General features: G+C 41.4%; 1 protein-coding gene and 1 pseudogene across 6 annotated transcripts in view; one reads left to right on the forward strand and one right to left on the reverse strand.

The window, feature by feature from the left end:
* Positions 1-375: 375 nt before the first annotated feature.
* Positions 376-8,932, reverse strand: LOC129821691 (F-box only protein 36-like; annotated as a pseudogene).
* Positions 2,866-22,983, forward strand: part of LOC129822057 (E3 ubiquitin-protein ligase TRIP12-like) — a 56,043-nt gene continuing 35,925 nt past the window's right edge. For 2 of the 6 annotated variants that reach the window (XM_055879928.1, XM_055879934.1), the window contains exons 1-5: positions 2,866-2,971; positions 16,538-16,684; positions 17,056-17,181; positions 17,416-18,200; positions 20,725-20,830. In XM_055879928.1, the coding sequence (XP_055735903.1) occupies positions 16,587-16,684; positions 17,056-17,181; positions 17,416-18,200; positions 20,725-20,830 (1,115 nt within the window). In that variant the 5' untranslated portion in view covers positions 2,866-2,971; positions 16,538-16,586. Of the gene's footprint in view, positions 2,972-5,846; positions 5,999-16,045; positions 16,136-16,537; positions 16,685-17,055; positions 17,182-17,415; positions 18,201-20,724; positions 20,831-22,983 lie in introns of all 6 variants that reach the window. The other 4 variants (XM_055879929.1, XM_055879932.1, XM_055879931.1 and 1 more) reach the window with 4 other exon arrangements.

Below are 22,983 nucleotides of genomic sequence, written 5' to 3' on the forward strand. Positions count from 1 at the left end.
CTACCTAAGATTACATTCAAACTCATGCTAGTGTGGTTACAGTTCAACAGTAGGATTACGTTTGTCTGACTGATACCACTTGTTTTGCACACGTCACCTTTGTTTTACTTGGAAATCCTGAAGTAAGGATGTGCATTTCTCTGACACTTTGCTCCCTCTGCTGGCTAGTGTTTGTATCAGACCCCCCTCACACAGTTCCTTCAGTACAGCTGGTTTTCAGCAGAGGGCGTAGGAACGCTAAATCAGTCATCAAACAGGAAACATCTCCAGCATTACGTCTGACCCATGAACTCATTATAAGCAGCTGTGTAGCTGAATCTGTTTTAGGCCTACTCTTTATTATAACAGGCATTTTAATACAATTTACAACACCATACAAATGTGGTCTTACTGTTATTGAGTGTGATAAAGATCAGACACTTTACCAAGTATCTCATTTCAACTGAAGAACACGACCCACAGTCACACCCAGAGAGTAGCACACTGATACAATTTACGTTGGTCAAATAAACTCTCATTTAATAAACACCTCAACAATTCCATTGCAACATGCATTCATTCAGATAATAGTATGGCTTTACTTGTAAACAGTGCATATAACATACTGGATTAGAACTCGAATGCAATAACAAAAACCAAGACTAAATAATTGAATGTTATTTGTTCGAAGGAAGCCTACAGCATTTGGCACTTTTTATTTTTTGCAGAGAGAATAAACAAGCTCTGACATACACATTCACATAACATAAATCAAGCAATAGTGCATTTTAAACACAGAGACACAACACACCATTCAAATACATAACTCCTTGTGCTAATGGCAGAGAAAATTACATTTTCTCAAATCTTTATTATGAGATGAATAACACTGTCTTGTTTAAGTGTCTAGCTACCGCCATGTACATACTGCTGGTTCTCTTTGGTGTTGAAGAAGGCAAAGAATATCTTCCTCCAGCCCGTGGCGTTGGCTAGGGCCTCCATGTCAGAGTTTATCACAGCGACCCCTCAGTCTGTTCCCAGAACTCTGGAGAGTTGCAGAGCTGGGATATCCCATTCCGTATTGAAATACAACACACACACACGGACAGACAGACAGACAGGCAGGCAGACAAACACTAGCTCACTAACTAAACCCAGATCATATTTTCCTGGCCATGTTAAAGCCTAACTAGAGCCCGAGGTTTTCCTTGTCTGTTCACATGGTCAGTAAAAACTCAGGGCCCTTCATGAAATAATGTGCATATGAAAGTAACATGTGCTTTTGTAAATTATTTGGGTACACAATATGGACTGGTTTCCTGGACACATTAAGACTAGTCCTGGATTTAAAAGCAAGCAATGTCAATGGGCAGCAGGTAGCCTAGTGGTTAGAGCGTTGAACTTGTAACCGAAAGGTTGCAAGATCAAATCCTGAGCTGACAAGGTAAAAATCTGTTGTTCTGCCACTGTTCCTAGGCCATCATTGAATTTGTTCTTAACTGACTTGCCTATTTAAATAAAGGGTAAAAAAATATATTTAAAAAATTGAAATTCTCTTTATATTAATCTTTTTAGTCCAGGAGTAGATTTCATTTTCATCTGAGAAACCGGTCCTTTGGGTTTGTAAAGCCCAGGCTCACCTTGTGGAACCTCTGTGGTCTGTGCCAGCAGTGCAATGTCCTTCAGTTCCAAGAAGGCCAGGATTTGGAGCAGTAAGTCATTGGGCAGGCACTTCAGGTAATCAAAGTTCCCATGGCACAGTGCTTGGGTGTACTGTAAAATCTGCTGGCCAAACACCCCACCTACCTGTTCTAGAGAAGGAGAAGTACATACATACTCAGGGCAGTGCACTTTTCAAGACACCAACAGAACCACGTGTATCTACACAAAAACAAATACAGTAGCTGATGTAGGCTTAAAGTATTTCATGGCAGAGACTTGTAATGGAAACCTTACGCTGCATGCGGGCATCATGCAAATGGTCATCGTGGGTCATCTTATTTTCTCCAGGTGCAGCACCCTTGAATTCAATCCGCAAAGAAATCTTCCACGATCTCCATATCACCTAAAGAGAAATTCAAAAATACATAGGCCCGTTATACAACTCAGTTCTCTCCAATCATCAGAGCCTTGTAGTTAATCTATGTTCAAAGCATGTTGAAACAGAAGTTACTTGCAGAAAGAAATGTCAGATACATAAGGTTGATATGTAGCATTTAAAAGTACAATCATGTCAATGGAGAGCAACACTACCAAATACAGTGTTGTGTACCATGGCTGCTGTCTTGATGTGTAGCCTTTCTCCACAGGCACAGTCCAGCATTGTGCAGATAAAGTTGACTTTATCTGTTTTTAACTCTCAGCAATCCCAAGATACATATCAAATGGGTGATAAAATATAATAATTTACCTCAGTTTTAGTGACAGTAAGCTGAAAAAAAATATTTTGTAGGAGGAGGACCCTGGCCATTTATTTCAAACACTTTCTTGCCAAGTAAAGACGCCGTTTTTAGACGCTAAAGAGTTTCCATGACAACAGAGAGAAAACAACAGCGAAATATTTTGTGTGACAATGAAAGCGAATTCTGTTCGCAACTGTATACATTGAGTGATTGATAATTTAAGTATATAAATAAAATAATGATCAACCCACAATGTCATGTATATTTTCGAGAAAACAGTTGGATTAGGGGGTCACGACCCAGCGGATTAATATTTCGCAGCTATCCTACTGTGAAATATAATTTTACATTTTCTGAACACAACTGTAGACAATAGTAAATACAGTCAGTAAATTGTTATTGAATACATGTATTTATTTGGCGCAGGTTTGTTTCATTGTCGACTTTATCATCTAAATTGAAAGTAGTCCCGAGCGGAAGAATGGGACACTTTAGAGCGGAGGTATATTGCAGTTGCAGGTCCCTCAGCTGATGTGAAGGCTGAGAGAGTGGAGCACTGTCTGTTACAACTACAACACTGGAACAAATAGGTAATAACATGATATATTTAACGTTCAGTGGCGTCTTATTCCGTAGTTTGGGGGGGGGCTCATTGATAATATAAGACTGAAATACTTGTGAGGAATGGAGAATCTGTCTCGCGAAAAAATATGGTTTCCAATTGTCATCTCTCGAATCCTGTTCCTGCTTTTTCTGTGTGATGCAAGCAGCAAAGAAGGTTCAGAGGCCATTTCGTGTTGCAATTGCTTTTCCATCAACATAGGTAGCTAGCGCAGCAAAATAAGCTCGCTAACCAAACAATTACTCTTGAATTGGAAATAGCATACTGTTAGCCAGTCGGAGAAACAAACATTTTAGCTAGTTGGTTGGCTACCAGCTAGGCAAGTTACCTCGCTATCTAGCTAACGACGTTAGCAATGATCGGAGTTAGCGACATTTGTTAGCCGGTTAACACTAACTTAACTAACCCGATATTGTTCGGGTTAAGGTCAACATGTAACGTTAGTATCTAACATAATATTAAAAAGCTGCTAACGTTAGCTGGCTACCACCTCTTGCAACTTGTGTGTAAAAGTTAAGTTATCGTGTTATTGAATATGGCATTCCCCATTTAATAGAGCTAACGTTAGCTAGCTACAGTAGTAATTTATAACGTCAGGCTAGAAAGTAAGCAGGTAACGAATTTAACATTGCTAACTAGCGGCAAGAAACTTTAGCTTCCCATTTGGCTAGCCATAACTAATCAAGTAAACGCTTGTTTAGCTAGCTACATAGCTAACGTTACTTTTAAATCTTGCGTTTCTTACACGTCGACAGCTGGTAAATTACTGAGGCGATACAATAATTATCAAAACTAGTCAGCGAACTACCGTTAGCTAGCTAACATAATCTAGTTACATAGCTAACGTCAGATAAATACAAAACTAAATTACCAGATTAACGTTAGTTAATGCCGTGTGAATATCGTTGGATGGAGTTTGTCTGATATCCCATTTGAACAACTAAAATTAACGTAACTAGCCTGTCCTAACAAGAAAGCTAGTTAGCAAGCTTGCTAGCTAGTACAACTAAGTTAATATTAGTCTGGCCAATGTTGCAATTTGATGGAAACATCCGACAATTGTTATTTAGATTTGCCAGCGCAAAAGTTTCTTTTTAATCTACATGTTTTTGTGCGGTTGTCTTTAACGTTAGCTGAATGTTTAGGACAACAGTCAACCAACTACGCATTTTCATGTCACATAGCTCATCTTACATTAATACATAGCTAGCTAACATGGTATTTGCGGACTTAAATGTATTTTTACATTAATAACCAGACATCTTAGCTAAGTCATACGTTATCGCTTTACAATCTGGAAGGTGCCATACTAGGCTCTTTGTCTATTGGTAGCTAACTTTACTGTCAAATTGAAATTACGGGACTGGGTTTGCTAACCACCTAGCTGGTGCTAACTACGTCAGTATGAAGGCCTCTTTGTAAAACGAGCTTGAAATAAATTAGTGTAGGCTAATAAAAGCTAGTTATAATGACAGCTATTATATTCATCGAAGGATGAAGGAACTGTCTATTGTATATGACTACAGTGGAACATGGTAAAACACCAATTGTCATTTGGGACGAATAAATAAAGACTAGGATGGAGTCAGAAGGCCTGGCAAAGATGGCCTTGCGAGGTTGCCAATTGTTCTCTTATTTTATGATCAATATCGCAGTTCATTGGGTCTTAACATGAGTGACGGCATACATCGGGCGTGAAGAACATGTAGCTAGTTTATCAGATTTAAATTTTTTAAAGACGTGCATCATAATCAACTCACGAAATAAGTCTGTTCAAATTCCACCTTTGAGTCCTCTCGACTCTTAACATGAGCATTTACTTAAACTCGCGTGTTTATTATAGGTGAACTACTGGAACGTTACATGCTGAAGGCTCTTTACTGTGATTTTACCTTTACTGTGATTACTGTTTTTTTTTTAACTTAGAAAGCAAGGCCTGAAATATTAATTTGCCATTGTGCCATATTTCATTGGATATGGCTCAAGTGGATTTGCGTAGGAACTTTAGTGAATCATTGGTGATACTTCGCTTAAAGAAATGCATAGCTAATTAATGGAAGCAGAAATCTTGTTTACAAATCAGCTTTTTTGTCTACCTGCCAACTTACTGTGTTGACTCTAGGGCTGGTAATTGCCACAGACCTCTATGATATTATCACGATACTTAGCTGCTGATACTATATGTATTGTCATTCGATATGTATTATGATTTGATGTTCCAAAATATTTCTCACCATAAGTCTGTCTGCTGCATAGTGATGAGATGCATGAGAGAACAAGTTTTGATCAGTCATGGAAATCCGTGCTGAAAACATATTGGCTCCCTAATTTAAAAATAAAGGGTAGTTGCGTGAATCAGAAAACCAGTCAGTATCTGGTGGGACCAACATTTGCCTCATGCAGTGGAATGTTGTCCCACTCTTCTTAATTGGCTGTGCGAAGTTGTTGGATATATTGGCAGGACCTGGAATACGCTGTCGTACACGTCATTCCAGAGTATCCCAAACATGCCCAATGGGTGCCATGTCTGGTGAGTATGCAGGCCATTGAAGAACTGGGACATTTTCATCTTCCAGGAATTGTGTACAGATCCTTGCGACATGGGGCTGAAACATGGGGTGATGGCGGCAGATGAAGGGCACGGTTATGGGCCTCCGGATCTCGTCACGGTATCTCTGTGCATTAAAATTGCCATCAATAAAATGCAACTGTGTTAGTTGTTCGTAGCTTATACCTGCCCATACCATAACCCCACCGCCTCTCTGGGGCGCTCTGTTCACAATGTTGACATCAGCAAACCTGTTGCCCACACAACACCACTGTCTGTCATCTGCCCGGTACAGTTGAAACCAATATTAATCCATGAGCACACTTCTCCAGCGTGCCAGTGGCCATCGAAGGTGAGCTTTTGCCCATGGAAGTCGGTTACAACGCCAAACTGCTGTCAGGTCAAGACCCCGGTGAGGACGACGAGCACACATGAGTTTCCCTGAAGGTTTGTGCAGAATTTCTTTGGTTGTTCAAAAGCACAGTTTCATCGCTTGTCCGAGTGGCTGGTCTCAGGCGATCCCATAGGTTAAGAAGACGAGTGTGGAGGTCCTGGGCTGGCGTTGTTACACGTGGTATGTGGTTGAGGCCAGTTGGACTTACTACCAAATTCTCTAAAACGGCGTTGAGGGCTGGTTACGATGGAGGGATGAAAACTGCTCTGGTGGACATTCCTGCAGTCAATAAGCCAATTTAACGCTCCTTCAAAATTTGAGGTATTTGTGGCATTGTCTTGTGATATAATTGTACATTTTAGTGTACATTTTTGTTGTCCCATTACAAGGTGCACCTGTGTAATGATCATGTTGTTTAATAAGCTTCTTGATATGCCACACCTGTCAAGTGGATGGATTATCTTGGTAAAGGAGAAATGCTCACTAAACGGGGATGTAAACAAATTGGTGCACAACATTTGAGAGAAGTAAGCTTTTTGTGCATATGGAACATTTCTGGGATCTCATATTTCAGCTTGTGAAAAACAAGTTTTTATATTTTTGTTCAGTGTATTATGGAATCTCAAAGTTGCCTGTTGCAGAATCAAATTATATTTAATTTTTGCGTGATAATACAATATGACCAAAATTTGGAAGTGCATTAATGAATGTCAGCCATAATTTAAGAGTGACTAGTATCTGATTCTTGCTTGAAATTGACCCCCTTTTTTCCAATGTGATTCTCCCTTTCAGTTAGGACTTTTACTCACGGCTGTTAAGTTCCTCTGTAATACGTTTTGGTGGCAGTAGGCCTGTCAAATTGTATTTGTCAGATGCGCCGAATACAACAAGTGTAGACATTTACAGTGAAATGCCTGCTTACAAGCCCTAATCCAAATGATTCTGTTTTTAAGAAAATTTTGTTAAAAAAAATACAAATAAATATAACATAATTAAAGAGCAGCAGTAAAATAACTAGAGGCTTTATACCAGGGGTGCTGGTACAATGTGCGGGGGCACCGGTTAGTCGAGGTAATATGTACATGTAGTTAGGGGTGAAGTGACTATGTATAGATAATAAACAGAATAGCGGGGGGGGATGCAAATAGTATGGATTGCCATTTGTTTAGCTGTTCAGGAGTCTTATGGCTTGGAGGTAGAAGCTGTTTAGAAGCCTCTTCGACCTATACTTAGCGCTATGGTTCCGCTTGCCGTGCGGTAGCAGAAAGAATGGTCTATGACTAGGGTGGCTGGAGTCTCTCAATTTTTAGGGCCTTCCTCTGACACTGCCTGGTATAGAGGTCCTGGATGGCAGGAAGCTTGGTCCCGGTGATGTACTGGGCCGTACACACTACCCTCTGTAGTGCCTTGCAGTTGTATACCAGGTAGTGATGCAACCAGTCAGGATTTTCTCGGTGGTGCAGCTGTAGAACTTTTTGAGGATCTGAGGATACGTTGCGTGAATCAGAATAAAGGTTAAATAAAATTGGAACCCTCGCTAAGCTGTTTCTTTCAGCCTCCCTGGCATTCTCACCTCCACTCTGTTGGAAGACAAATGTAAATATCTAGATTTGCTTAATTTCAAACTGCAGTGTTTATCTTGTAAAATTGGGCATTTGCTTTTTAAATTTAGCAATTCAATTCAGGGTTGAATCAAGTCTTGCGCTACAGAACAGCACGCCATTGGTATCTCAATATCAAGGTTGGAGTGAACTGTCAATTATCCTACTCATGATTTGTATTCGTGGCCTGTACGATATCACCATTCTCCATCAATATAGCTTGGATATAGACCTGTGGGTTGTTTAGCAACAACCGATTCATGCACAACTTTGTGGTAAAAGATTATTGACATGTGAACTATATTTAGTCTCAAAGTGAGAGTACATTTTAGACATATTTCATGTCTATGCTAATAAGTTAACACGACATGCTATCAAGATTAGTGATACCCGATATGACATTTTTGGCCGATTCCGATATTTTCCTTGGCAAAAGAAACAATACCGATTTTTATTTAAAATTTTAGTGGCCTTTTAAGCATTCTAGTACAGTTGCATAGTTGAAACACACCAATGGATGCAGCGGTCTAAGGCACTGCATCTCAATGCAAGAGGCGTCACTACAGTCCCTGGTTCGAATCCAGGCGGTATCACATCTGGCTGTGATTGGGAGGCCAATAGGGCGGCGCACAAATGGTCCGGGTTAGGCCGTCATTGTAAATAACAATTTGTTCTTAACTGACTTGCCTAGTTAAATAAAGGTTACACACACAAGTTATTTTGTTGGTATTTACGTATATCCCCATTACCAGAAAAATAATCAACCTATTTCTTTCACATACTTGCTGTGCTGTTTAGTTGTACAGTTGTTTCATTCTCACCCAGGATTTCTATGTAACGCCGTTTGGGTCTTTGCGTGTCAAAGATACACTTTTTGGTGTGTCAAATAAGCTGGTTGACCAATCAGGACCTGAATGACTGCACGTCCCAATTTAACACATACGCAAAAAAATTACACTATCACTCATATTTCCTATGTCACAACGATTCATCGATATGTATGCTATGATGCTGGTTCTCGCATACCTACAGTGCTGGTCATAAAAATTAAAAGGCTAGCTGGATGCAAACTGTTCTTCCCCAAAAACGTAGCAAAACGACATCTGTTTCAGTAGCTATAGTTAGCTAACTATATAGCTAGGTGTCATAATCTAAAATAACTAGGGAAGCACGATATATCGGAATAGGCCGATATTAGCTAAAAATGCCAACATAGTTTAACGCCGATGTTAAAAACCAATGTCTAAGCTGCAGTGCATACCTATGTAACGTAGGTACGTGGCATAATAACGCCACGTGCAACACAGCATTCCTAACCTAGCCCACAATGTCTGCTGTGTGGATTGAGCAGTCGTTAATCTCTCTGGGGGCGTGAGCGTCCCACATCGTCAACAGCCAGTGATACTGCAGGGCGCCAAATTCAAAACAACAAATCCCATAATTAAAATTCCTCAAACATAGATGTATTTTACACCATTTTAAAGATAAAATTCTCGTTAAACTTTCTAGGACACACGTTCCGCTAGCGGAACCCCTCGACAACATTCCGCTGAAAAGGCAGCACGGGAAATTCAAAAATATTTTTTAGAAATATGTAACTTTCGCACATTAACAAGTCCAATACAGCAAATGAAAGAAACATCTTGTTAACCTGTCTAGCCCCGGGGTGCCGCTAGCGGCACACCCCCCCCCCACCCCCACTGAAAAGGCAGAGCCGCGAAATTCAATTATTATTTTTTTTTAAAAATATTTAACTTTCACACATTAAAGTCCAATACAGCTAATGAAAGACACAGATCTTGTGAATCCAGCCAACATGTCCGATTTTTAAAATGTTTTACAGGGAAGACACAATATGTAAAGATGTAAATCTATTAGCTAAACACATTAGCATAATCCACCATATTTTCTTTGTCGACCAACACCAGTAGCTATCACCAATTCGGCTAAACTAAGAAATTGATAGCCACTAACCAAGAAAAAACCTCCTCAGATGACAGTCTGATAACATATTTATGGTATAGGATAGGTTTTGTTAGAAAAATGTGCATATTTCAGGTAGATGTCATAGTTTACAACTGCACCCACCGTCACAAATGGACTAGAATAATTACAATGAGCAACGTGTTTACCTAACTACTAATCATCAAACATTTCGTAAAAATACACAGCATACACTAATCGAAAGACACAGATCCTGTGAATACAGACAATATTTCAGATTTTCTAAGTGTCTTACAGCGAAAACACAATAAATCGTTATATTAGCATAGCACATGTGCAAATGTTACCAGAGCATTGATTCTAGCCAAAGAGAGCGATAACGTAAACATCGCCAAAATATATTAATTTTTTCACTAACCTTCTCAGAATTCTTCAGATGACACTCCTGTAACATCACATTACAACATACATATACAGTTTGTTCGAAAATGTGCATATTTAGCCACCAAAATCATGGTTAGACAATGAGAAAAGTAGCCCAGCTGGTCAGAAAATGTCGTGCGCCATATTAGACAGTGATCTAGTCGTATACATAAATACTCATAAACGTGACTAAAAAATATAGGGTGGACAGCGATTGATAGACAATTTAATTCTTAATACAATCGCGGAATTACATTTTTAAAATTATCCTTACTTTTCAATACAGTTTGCGCCAAGCGAAGCTAAGTCAAAAAAAATGGCGTCCTAAGCGATTAACATTTCTCGACAAACACGATTTATCATAATAAATTGTTCCTACTTTGAGCTGTTCTTCCATCAGAATCTTGGTCAAAGAATCCTTTCTTGGGTCTAATCGTCTTTTGGTCGAAAGCTGTCCTCTTGCCATGCAGAAATGCACATTGCGTTCGGCATGAACTGGAACGGTGCCCAGAGATTCACAGTGGCTCAGAAATAAATGTCCCAAAATCGCACTAAAAGGATATAAATTGCTATAAAACGCTTTAAATTAACTACCTTATGATGTTTTTAACTCCTATAACGAGTAAAAATATGACCGGAGAAATATAACTGGCTACACTAATGCTTGGAAAAACAGTAGGTCGGTATCCTCCGCGCGCATGACGCACCTAGAAAAGAGTTCCTACTTACAGGATTTTTTCATTTATAGTGGCTGTGATTGGGCAATCGATACCATTCAAAGCGTCATCACGTAAAGGCATCCAGGGGAAGACGTAAGCAGTGTCCGTATACTCATAGGAATAACAGTGGCCTTAAAACTGACTCCAGAACAGGGGCCAAAATGTGTGAAATCTGACTCCATGTCAGGGAAATTGCTGTAGAATGAGTTCTGTTCCACTTAGAGACAAAATTTCAACGGCTATAGAAACTATAGACTGTTTTCTATCCAATAATAATAATAATATGCATATTGTACGATCAAGATGTTTGTAGGAAGCCGTTTCAAAAATTACACGATTTCCATAAATAGTGACAACAGCACCCCCTAGCCTTAATTAATCTACCCATCATGTCCGATTAAAAAAAATAATAATAATAAAAAAAAATAAAAAAAATGCTTTACAGCGAAAACACAACATATGATTATGTTAGATCACCGCCAAGTCCAAAAAACACACAGCCATTTTCCCAGCCAAAGAGAGGAGTCACAAAAAGCACAGAGGTAAAATGAATCACTAACCTTTGATCTTCATCAGATGACACTCATAGGACATCATGTTACACAATACATGTATGTTTTGTTCGATAATGTGCATATTTATATCCAAGAATCTCAGTTTACATTGGCGCCATGTTTAGAAATGCCTCCAAAATATCCGGAGAAATTGCAGAGAGCCACATCAAATAACATGAATACTCATCATAAACTTTGATTAATTCTATGTAAAACATGTATTTTTAAAGATACACTTGTTCTTAATGCAACCGCTGTGTCAGATTTTAAAAAAACTTTACGGAAAAAGCAAACCATGCAATAATCTGAGACGGCGCTCAGAAACAACATTTCTCCGCCATGTTGGAGTCAACAGATATACGAAACTACGTTATAAATATTCCCTTACCTTAGTGATCTTCATCAGAATGCACTCCCAGGAATCCTAGTTCCACAATAAATTGTTGTTTTGTTCGATAATGTCCATTTAATTATGTCCAAGTAGCTACTTTTGCTAGCACGTTTAGTACACATATCCAAACGCTCGTGCAGGTCCAGGCGAACTTTGGACAAACTTCAAAAAGTTATATTACAGGTCGAATAAACCTGTCAAACTAAGTAGAGAATCAATCTTCAGGATGTTGTTATCATAAATATTCAATAACGTTCCAACCAGAGAATTCCTTTGTCTATAGAAGTAATTGAACGCAAGTCGATATCATGTGGAATGTGTGTGACCAAGACCTGGCTCTCTGCCAGACCACTGACTCAAACAGCTCCCATCCGGCTCAACTTCACAGTAGAAGCTTCATTCAACGTCCTACAGACTGTTCACATCTAGCGGAAGCCGTAGGAAGTGCAAACAGATCCATAACCCACTGGGATTTCAATAGGCGATGAGTTAAAAATCGACCAGCCTCAGAATTCTCACTTCCTGTTTGGATTTTTTCTCAGGTTTTTGCCTGCCATATGAGTTCTGTTATACTCAGACATCATTCAAACTGTTTTAGAAACTTCAGTGTTTTCTATCCAATAGTAGTAATAATAATATGCATATATTAGCATCTGGGACAGAGTAGGATGCAGTTTACTCTGGGCACGCTATTCATCCAAAGTGAAAATGCTGCCCCCTATCCCAGAGAAGTTAAAAAGAGTAAGACATTTTCAGTGAGACAGCTTAGGCGAAATCCATTAGCGCCAAGATAATGCAATTCATTGCCCTTGACAATCAACCCTTCTCTCTTGGGGGGTGATGGCTTTTGCCGACTGGTCGAGCACCAGTACACATGTTGCTCTACCGGAGTTACACAGTAATAGTCACTGCTATTAGCTTCACTCCATACTGTGGAATGCGGTTTGGGTCTATGCGTGTCAAAAAAGATACATGTCAAATAACAGTTATATTATTGACTGTTGTGTGTTCTGAATTTGCACGTGAAAGCCAAGCGCCACCACTACTATCAGTAGTACTGTCAAAGCTGTACAACAACAGAAGTCTGCAAACAAGCGCACACTGGCCACGAACTATGTGTTTACAATACCGCGCTTGTAATAAGCTATTTGTTCGACCACAACCAATACAAGCAGCCTGAAAACAATGACCTGTAGAAACTGCAGTCATTTTCATTATTCTTAGCAGTGATTTAGGAATCCTTGTGCGTAAGTATTAGCTAGGTAGCCACTTGTTCGCCTATTGAAATTTAACTTTAGTTCATGAAAATAGCTAGCCAGCTACTTAACCCTGTTTCCCATAGCCAATGTTATAAGCAGCCAGCTATATTCAAGTGGCTAGTGAGGCTCGAGCCGGTTGTGTTGTGAAGCTAGCCACAATAAGGATTAGGCACAGTAGTCAAATTTGCCACTATGTCAATGTCATTGACAATGATGTAAATGAATACAAATAGTGGAATTATGCCATACTTTTATTTTGAAGGCTAACCGCAAAGTCCACTATTGTGGCTAATCCTTATTGTGGCTAGCTTCACAGATGTGTCCGGCCACCATTAATAATAAAAATAAAATAAAAACTGTTTTGTAGCTAGCTATCTAGCTACTGAAACAGATTGGCGTTTTGCTATGTTTTGGGGGAAGAACGTTGATTGCATTCATGAGCTAGACATTTTTTTTTGTTGTGACCAGTACTAGAGGTTGACCGATTATGATTTTTCAACACCGATATCGATTATTGGAGGACCAAAAAACAGCCGTTACCGATTTAATTGGCCAATTTAAAAAATATATTTATAATAATGACAATTACAACAATATTGAATAAACACTAACTTAATATAATACATGAATAAAATGCATTTAGCCTCAAATAAATAATGAAAAATGTTCAGTTTGGTTTAAGTAATGCAAAAACACAGTGTTGGAGAAGAAAGTAAAAGTGCAATATGTGCCATGTAAAAAAGCTAATGTTTAAGTTCCTTGCTCAGAACATGAGAACATATGAAAGCTGGTGGTTCCTTTGAACATGAGTCTTCAATATTCCCAGGTAAGAAGTTTTAGGTTGTACTTATTATAGGAATTATAGGACTATTTCTCTATACAATTTGTATTTCATTTACCTTTGACTATTGGATGTACTTTTAGGTACTTTAGTATTGCCAGTGTAACAGTATAGCTTGGGCAGTATAGCTAACAGTATAGCTATAACCTGGGCTCGAACCATGAACACATTGACAACAGCCACCCTCGAAGCAGCGTTAGCCATGCAGAGCAAGGGGAACAACTACTCCAAGTCTCAGAGCGAGTGACGTTTGAAACGCTATTAGCGCACACCCCGCTAACTAGCTAGCCAGTTCACATCGGTTACACCAGCCTAATCTCGGGAGTTGATAGGCTTGAAGTCATAAACAGTGCAATGCTTGAGGCATTGCGAAGAGCTGCTGGCAAAATGCACGAAATTGCTGTTTGAATGAATGCTTACGAGCCTGCTGGTGCCTACCATCGCTCAGACTGCTCTATCAAATCATAGACTTAATTTTAACATAACACATAGAAATACGAGCCGTTGGTCATTAATATGGTCGAATCCGGAAACTATCATCTCAAACAAAACTTGTATTCTTTCAGTGAAATACAGAACCGTTCCGTATTTTATCTAACAGGTGGCATCCATAAGTCTAAATATTCCTGTTACATTGCACAACCTTCAATGTTATAATTATGTAAAATTCTGGCAAATTAGTTCGCAGCGAGCCAGGCGGCCCAAACTGTTGCATATACCCTGACTCTGCGTGCAAGAGAAGTGACACAATTTCACCTGGTTAATATTGCCTTCTATCCTGGATTTCTTTTAGCTAATTATGCAGGTTTAAAAATATATACTTCTGTGTATTGATTTTAAGAAAGGCATTGATGTTTTTGATAGGGAAAGACGTGCAATGATTGTGCTTTTTTCGCAAATGCGCTTTTGTTAAATCATCCCCCGTTTGGCGAAGTTTGCTGTCTTTGTTAGGAAGAAATAGTCTTCACAGTTCGCAACGAGCCAGGCGGCCCAACCTGCTGCATATACCCTGACTCTGTTGCAAGAGACGTGACACAAAGAAATTCATGTTAGCAGGCAATATTAACTAAATATGCAGGTTTAAAAATATAAACTTGTGCATTGATTTTAAGAAAGGCATTGATGTTTATGGTTAGATACATGTTGGAGCAACAATAGTCCTTTTTCGCGAATGCGCACCGCATCGTTTATATGCAACGCAGGTCACGCTAGATAAACTAGTAATATCAACCATGTGTAGTTAACTAGCGATTATGATTGTTTATTTTTATAAGATAAGGCTAATGCTAGCTAGCAACATACCATGGCTTCTTACTGCATTTGCGTAACAGGCAGGTGGTTAGAGCGTTGGACAAGTTAACCGTAAGGTTGCAAGATTGAATCCTCGAGCTGACAAGGTAAAAAATCTGTCGTTCTGCCCCTGAACAAGGCAGTTAACCCACCATTCCTAGGCAGTCATTGAAAATAAGAATGTGTTCTTAACTGACTTGCCTAGTTAAATAAAGGTGTAAAAAATACTGATTTCCGATTGTTATGAAAACTTGAAATCGGCCATTCCGATTAATCGGTCGACCTCTAACCAGAACTGTAGGTGTGCGAGAACTTTACCGGCATTATAGCATACGTATCGATGAATCGTTGTGACATGAAATATGAGTGATAGTCTAACTATGTACAAAATCTATGAATGTGTTAATTATGTGATGTGCAGTCATATTCAGGTCCTGATTGGTCTTATTTGACACGTCAAATAGTGTTATTTGACACAAAGACCCAAATGTCGTTCCATAGTATGAGAAATCCTGGTTGAATGAAACGACTGAACAACAAAACAGCACAGCAAGTAAGTGAAAGAAATAGGTTTTGATTGTTTTACTGGTAATGGGGGCATATGTAAATACCAACAAAATAACTTTTGTGTGTGTACCCTTTATTTAACTAGGCAAGTCAGTTAAGAACAACTTCTTATTTACAAGGACGGCCTATTCCGGCCAAACCCGGACGACGTTGGGCCAATTGTGCACCGCCCTATGGGGCTCCCAATCACGGCCTGATGTGATACAGCCTGGATTCGAACCAGGGACTGTAATGACGCCTCTTGCACTGAGATGCAGTGCCTTAGACCGCTGCGTGTGTGTGTGTGTTAACTATTTAACTGTAATAGACTGCTTAGAAGGCCGCAGAAACGTTTAAATATCGGTATCTGGGTTTTTTTGGTAAGGAAAATATCGGTATTGGCCAAAAATGTCATGGGTCCATCACTACTTTTAAATCTATATGCATCTTTGTTTTAAGTTTGTGTAGTTATTTTGGGCCTGTCGTCATTGTCTCATTGGATCAATCTGCCCTCTATCTTTGGTCTGATCAGATTTAGAGGTGTATGTCTCCATGTGATGTGTTTGGCTGAGGCTCATTGATCTTGCATACTGCCCTTTGCTGCCTTCAAACAATTGGTAATGTGAGTAATACGATTGATTTGTTTTGTTAGGCAGGGGCTTGTATCATCAGGTGTACATTTTTGTGAATCATTTACCAGGGCTGTGTTTACACAGGCAGCCCAATTCAGATATTTTTTCCACTAATTGGTAGTTTGACCAATCACATCAGGTATTTTTCTGAGCTGATCTGATGGATCCAAAAATCTGATTTGTGTTGCCTCTGTAAATGCAGCAAACATGGTCCTGAGATTGATCATTTAGTGGGGTTGATGGAATACTTCTTTGAGTCAAACGGCAGCATTGACATCAATAGCTAACACATCTGTCCATTGGATTTTACTTTGTTTGGGAACATTGTAATCACAAGGGCACCCTGATTTCTCACCCGTGATCTGATCTTTACTCTCTTCTCCTCGGCCTAGTGAATGGTAGTGTCTAGAAAGGGTATGTCCCTTCAGGAGAGAGGTGCCAATGTCCAACCGGCCTAATTCCAATCCAGGGGGGTCACTGCGCCGTTCACAGAGGAACACTGCTGCGGCCCAGCCACAAGACCAGACAGTCGCAGGAAGGTAAGTTCCCCCCCAGCACATCTATATCTGTGTTCTCACATGTTTGTTTGTTTTTTGGTGTGTTTCTGTCTTGCAGTCTGTCTGTTTGAGCAAGTAAGCGATTGCTTGACATTCCTTCTAATGTATTACTAATGTCTTAAGCCTTTACAATGTGTTGAGTTAAAGGAAAAAGCATGATTTGGTGTCTTTTGTATTAATCTTACAAGTATATTTAGATTGTTTTGCATGGTGTTCTCCAGAGGCATTCCTTGGAGCAGTACAGGATGGGTGAACAATGATGTGGGAATGACTTAATCAAGTCTTTTATTTATGATATGAAGTGATGTACACACAATCCACACTCACTTGCTCTTTAATTCCCCACCTTACAGATTACAGTCAGAGCAGGTAAAACATAAAGCAAATTCCCCTCCTGAAAGTAGAAGACCTAAATCTAAGGCTTCCAAAGCCGCAACCAGCTCAGCCTCTGGCCAGTCCAGAGGGCACAGCTCAAGAAGGTACCCTTCCTCTCTCCTTACCACTCACTGTGTGTTTGTGGGGTCTGCTTTTGACAGACTATTGCGCTTAGATAAAAATGTAACTATTGTTTTTCCATCTATAGCGCCGTCGGCTATTTACTGTAGGCCTAAATTAACTGAATGGAAGCGTTGTACTTAATCACTTTGTCTTTCCAGTTTGGACACTGTGCTAAAAGGTTCTCTCTTTCTCTTCCTCCACCGCCCTGGGAGTAGCAGTCTGTCACTGTCTGTGGCTTCATTTGTGCTGCAAGACGACCCAGAGGCCGCAGGGACATCAGAGCGAGAGCCAACAGCACACCAATCCAAGACTGAAGGCACCACCCGAGGGTTGAAGAGAAATTCTGCACTTGACCTCAACACCTACACCCCCACCCCAGCCAAGAAGTCAAAATCCAACCCCCCACCCAGAGACCGTACCACTGAGGCCAAGAAAGGCCCTGCCAAATCCTCCAAGAAGAGACCCCTGGCTACAGAGCCACCTACAGGCTGCGGCCAGAGCAAGAAGAGCGGGGCCTCTGGGCCTTCACCGACTCTGAAACGGAAGAAGGCTGACTCCCTCCCCTGTCTGAGCAGCACTGCTGGGTCGCTCCCCAACCGTACCGACGGCAGATCTGCAAAACCCACCAAGCTGGCGTCGAAGTCGGCCGCCTCAGCCAAAGCTGGGTGTAGCACGGTGACTGACTCCTCCTCTTCTGCCTCCACCTCTTCCTCCTCCTCCACAGGCATTAACAGTGCCACTGCCACACAGGGCGCCAGGCTCAAGCAGGGCAAAGACCAGAACAAGGCACGTCGTTCCCGCTCCGCCTCCAGCCCCTCCCCACGCCGAAGCACCCGTGACAAGGAGCAGGCCAAAGCCGCCGTCTCGTCTAAGTTTGAGTGGGCGGCCCGCTTCAGTCCCAAAGTCAACCTGCCAAAGCCCAAACTGTCCCTACCCAGCTCCTCCAAGACAGAGACCGCCTCCAAACCTGGACCCTCAGGACTACAAGCCAAACTAGCAAGTGAGTTTGTCCTGCCCTCTCCTCGTACCTGTGTGGGCCGGTTCACATTTCCCTTCAACCAAGGGGGAGTTGGGTTTGGGGTGCTCATATTTGTAATGGTCAGCCAGCCAGTGTGAAAGGGTTTGCTTCCTTCAGGTTCAAAGGTTGTAGGGCTCTGTGAGCAGCAGTCTTTGGAGGGTTGTTGTGTGGCTCTGGTAGAGGTTACACTATGGGATTAAATGTCACAGGACCCTTGTTGCGGCCTCAGTTACAGAAATTCACTCTGCACTGGGACTGCTGCTGCTGCTGGGGTGACTGCTTCTCCCACCATGCACACTAAACCACACACACACACACGGCGGGGATTAACCCTGCGCAGACAGTCGGTGCCGATAAGCATGCATGGACACACAGAGCGAACCTTGCAGATAAACTCCCACAGACACACATGTAACTGATAAAGGTTGTCCAAATTTGCTTCTTCGCTCCCTTTGGCCCTAACCCTTTAAAGTTTACAGATCTGGAGTGTATGGATTAGTATAAGTGTAGTGGTAAACCATATTGCTTAGAACGCTGCGCCACTCGGGAGGCCTAAGGCACTGCATTGCAGTGCTGGATGCGTCACTACAGACCCGGGGTTGATTCCGGTCCGTATCACAACCGGCTGAGTTCGGGAATACCATAGGGCGGCGCGCAATTGGCCTAGTGTCGTCCGGGTTAGGGGAGGGTTTGGCCAGGGGGGGCTGTACTTGGCTCATCGCGCTGTAGCGACTCTTTGTGGCAGGCTGACCTCGGTCGTCAGTTGAACGGTATTTCCTTCGACACATTGGTGCGGCTGGCTGCAGGGTTAGGCAGGCGGGTGTTAAGAAGTGTGGTTTGGCGGGTCGTATTTCGGAGGACGCATGACTCGACCTTTGCCTCCCGAGTCTGTTGGGCAGTTGCAGCGATGAGACAAGATCGAAATTGAGGAGAAAATGTGCCTTAAAGATCTGCAAATACCTGGCTTGACTGGTTCAGGTTTCAGTACCAGGCCAGCCTCAAACTGGAAGATGTAAATAATCTGTCTGATGGCTCTACTGTAACCGGTTGGACTGTGGCGCAAATGGATATTTGTGAAGGACAGACTAATTTACTACAGCCTCTCATGTGTTAGGTAGGTGGGCTCGCTAACGTGCTCGGAGGCACTACACTTTTGCTGTCAGATCAGACACAATCAGCCCTGAGGTTACGGAGGTCACAATACAGCAATGCATTATGGGAATTGTAGGGTGAAGGTCAGACTCTGGCTGTAGTTTGTTTTGAAGAAGAGTGACTGCATGGCTCCTAATGTTCACTCATACAGTCTTGAGTTTAAAGCTCCTAGGTGGGGGGGAGCTGTCACAAACGTAGTGCATGCGGGTGAGTGGAAGATGATCAGTGGATCAGTGCGTTCTGGTTTGGGGTAGGGGATTCCAAGATGGTAACCGAGGCTGGGCATGCTGCCACAGGGCCCAGCTCCAAACATGTGCCCTAGCCCAGCCCACCCTGCCTGACGGCCGGCCAACTAGCAGGGATCATGTTTTCACTGGGGGGAAGGGAGCGGCGCGAGTGATTCACCCACTGTTATTAAGGGGGGAGTGGCACATTTTCTCACTTGTAGTGCACACTGTCTCACACACACACACACACACACACACACAACATCTTCTCAGTCTGTCGTCTCTGCTGCTATAATGGTGAGTAAGCTAGATTGCATGGTGGGTACGCGGTGTGGCTGTGATGGCGCGTAACAGGCTTCCTGCTGTAGCAACAATACATTGCCATTTGATTATTCTGTTGTGTAACTGGTGTTACTGGGGGACGTGTGTGGTTGGGTTTGTGGCTACTTGTCTGCTGACCGACCCTGTGTTATATCTGTGTTGGGAAAAGGTCAGTCGGTGTCATATTTTTGCACTCTGTTGGGACCCTCAGGTTTAGCATGAAGGTTGTTCTGTACTAATGAGAGATGGGCTATTTATACTCTCACCCAGCGTCTGTGGCACTGGGCTCTCGACTGAGAACAACACCAGAGCTGTCAGTGTGTGACTGTCCTACCTTACTGTTATGAGTGACTGGTGCCGACCCCTCTGAACCAGTCCTTGCCTTGCTCTTGACCGTTATGCCACTTGTCAACCACTAACGACTACTGTACTTAACCAAGGTGGCTGGCATCAGTTAAAATCAGATTTGGGGTAAAAAAACAAACATTTTCTTAAACTTTAGGGAGTTATCTGATATTCCAGTTTTTCTACTGGAAAAACACCCCTTATCACTGCTGAAACGGATTGGGTGAAATATCTTAAGACACCATTTGGTTAGTAATGGTTGTAGACTAAACCAACATTATATATAGTGGCATCTCTGCATAGCTCAATCATTTACGTTACATATTCCTCTTAAGTGATGGAAATGGATGAACTGGTTATCATGAGAGCAATATAACACATTTCTAGTGGTCTACTATCACTGTGGTTTGTCCTGTCTTTTACCTTGACTGTTTACTCATTGGCTCCTCGTGCCTCATCAGGTTTGAGGAAGTCCACTAAGAAGCGCAGCGAGTCTCCTCCAGCAGAGCTCCCCAGCTTTCGGCGGAGCACACGCCAGAAGACCACGGGCTCCTGCGCCAGTACCAGGTACTACAGCCTCACACTGCTCTCAATGTCATCTCAACTTCTCCAGTCTAAAGCCCCAAGTCAATTGTAGTCGGCTGTATTTCGGTGTGTACAAAAAGTATTAAAATATACATCCAATATTTTATGGAAGAGGATGGCTTCCTTGGCAATACCTAATGAAATTGTCCCTGAAGTTGATCTTTCAGTGCATTCAAAAGTGTTGTCAGCCATAACATGTTTAAAGGGGAAAATCCACTCCAGACATGAAACACCCTGTCAATTTGGTTATGTTCTATGAGTTGGTAAAATAACTATTTTCACAATGATTTGACGTCTAAGTTGACAGTGTGTAATCAGGAAATCGTGTTGTAACGCATCATAAGGTTCTTGTCACTGGAGATGGGGAATAACACACTATCACATTTCATAAGGGTTTTAAAATGATTACCTGCACTCCAGATTACATCTGGAGTTACATGGGCATCCATCTGTCTGTCGTCGTGACTAAGTATATATTTCGATTAGATGTGCTCAAACTAAACAGTGGACCAAATTATTCAACTCAGTTTCCCAATGCCGCAGGACAGGGATTGGGGACATTGCCCTGTATAGGGTGCTGTCTTTCGGATGGAACATTAAATGGGTTTCTTAACTTCTTTGGGGTAGGGGGCAGTATTTTCACGTCCGGATGAAAAGCATGCCCAGAGTAAACGGCCTGCTACAAAGCCATAAAAGCCAGAATATGCATAGTATTAGATTTGGATAGAAAACACTCTGAAGTTTCTTAAACTGTTTGAATGATGTCTGTGAGTATAACAGAACTCATATGGCAGGCAAAAAACTGAGAAAAAATCCAACCAGGAAGTGGGAAATCTGAGGTTTGTAGGTTTTCAACTCATCGCCTATCGAATACACAGTGGAATATGGGTCATTTTGCACTTACTAAGGCTTCCACTAGATGCCAACAGTCTTTGGAACCTTGTCTGATGCTTCTACTGTGAAGTGGGGCCGAAGGAGACGGGAATGAGTAAGGTCTACCATGACCTGACCATGCGCGTTCATGTGAGAGCGAGCTCTCTTCCGTCGCACTTCTGAAGATAAAGGAATTCTCCGGTTGGAACATTATTGAAGAAATATGTTAAAAACATCCTAAAGATTGATTCAATACTTTGTTTGTCATATTTTTATGGACTGTAATATAACTTTTTTAACCTTTCGTCCATACTTTCCGCTGGACTTGCCCGCGCGTCGTGATTTTGGAAAGTTTACTGAACGCTAGAACAACAAGGAGGAATTTGGACAAATGATGGACATTATCAAACAAAACAAACATTTCTTGTGGAACTGGGATTTCTGGGAGTGCATTCTGATGAAGATCATCAAAGGTAAGTGAATGTTTCTAATGTTATTTCTGACATCTGTTGACAGCACAATATGGCGGATATATTTTTGTCTTGATTGGGCTCTTAGCGCCGACCTCAGATTATTGCATGGTTTGCTTTTTCCGTAAAGCTTTTTTGATATCTGACACAGCGGTTGCATTAAAGAGAAGTGCATCTAAAATTCCATGCATAAATTGTATCTGTTAGCAATGTTTATTATGAGTATTCCTGTAAATTGATGTGGCTCTCTGCAAAATCACTGGATGTTTTGAAACTTCTGGACGTAATGTGCCAATGTAAACTCAGATTTTTGGATATAAATATGAACTTTACCGAACAAAACATACATGTATTGTGTAACATGAAGTCCTATGCGTGTCATCTAATGAAGATCATCAAAGGTTAGTGATTCATTTCATCTATATTTATGCTTTTTGTGAGTCCTCTCTTTGGCTGTAAAAATGGCTGTGTTATTCTGTGAATAGGCACTCACCTAACATAATTTGGTTTGCTTTCGTCGTAAAGCCTTTTTGAAATCGGACACTGTGGCTGGATTTACAACAAGTGTATCTTTTAAAATGGTGTAAAATACATGTATGTTTGAGGAATTTTAATTAGGATTTCTGTTATGAATTTGGCGCCCTGCAGTTTCACTGGCTGTTGAAGAGGTGGGACGCTACCGTCCCACGTACCCTAGAGAAGTTAACTCTCTGCGGTCACTAATGATCCCATGGCACTTATCGTAAGGGTGTTAACCTCTGTGTCCTGGCTAAATTCCATGGCCACCTAATC

Source organism: Salvelinus fontinalis, chromosome 24 (assembly GCF_029448725.1).
Source record: "Salvelinus fontinalis isolate EN_2023a chromosome 24, ASM2944872v1, whole genome shotgun sequence".
NCBI classification, from domain to species: domain Eukaryota; kingdom Metazoa; phylum Chordata; class Actinopteri; order Salmoniformes; family Salmonidae; genus Salvelinus; species Salvelinus fontinalis.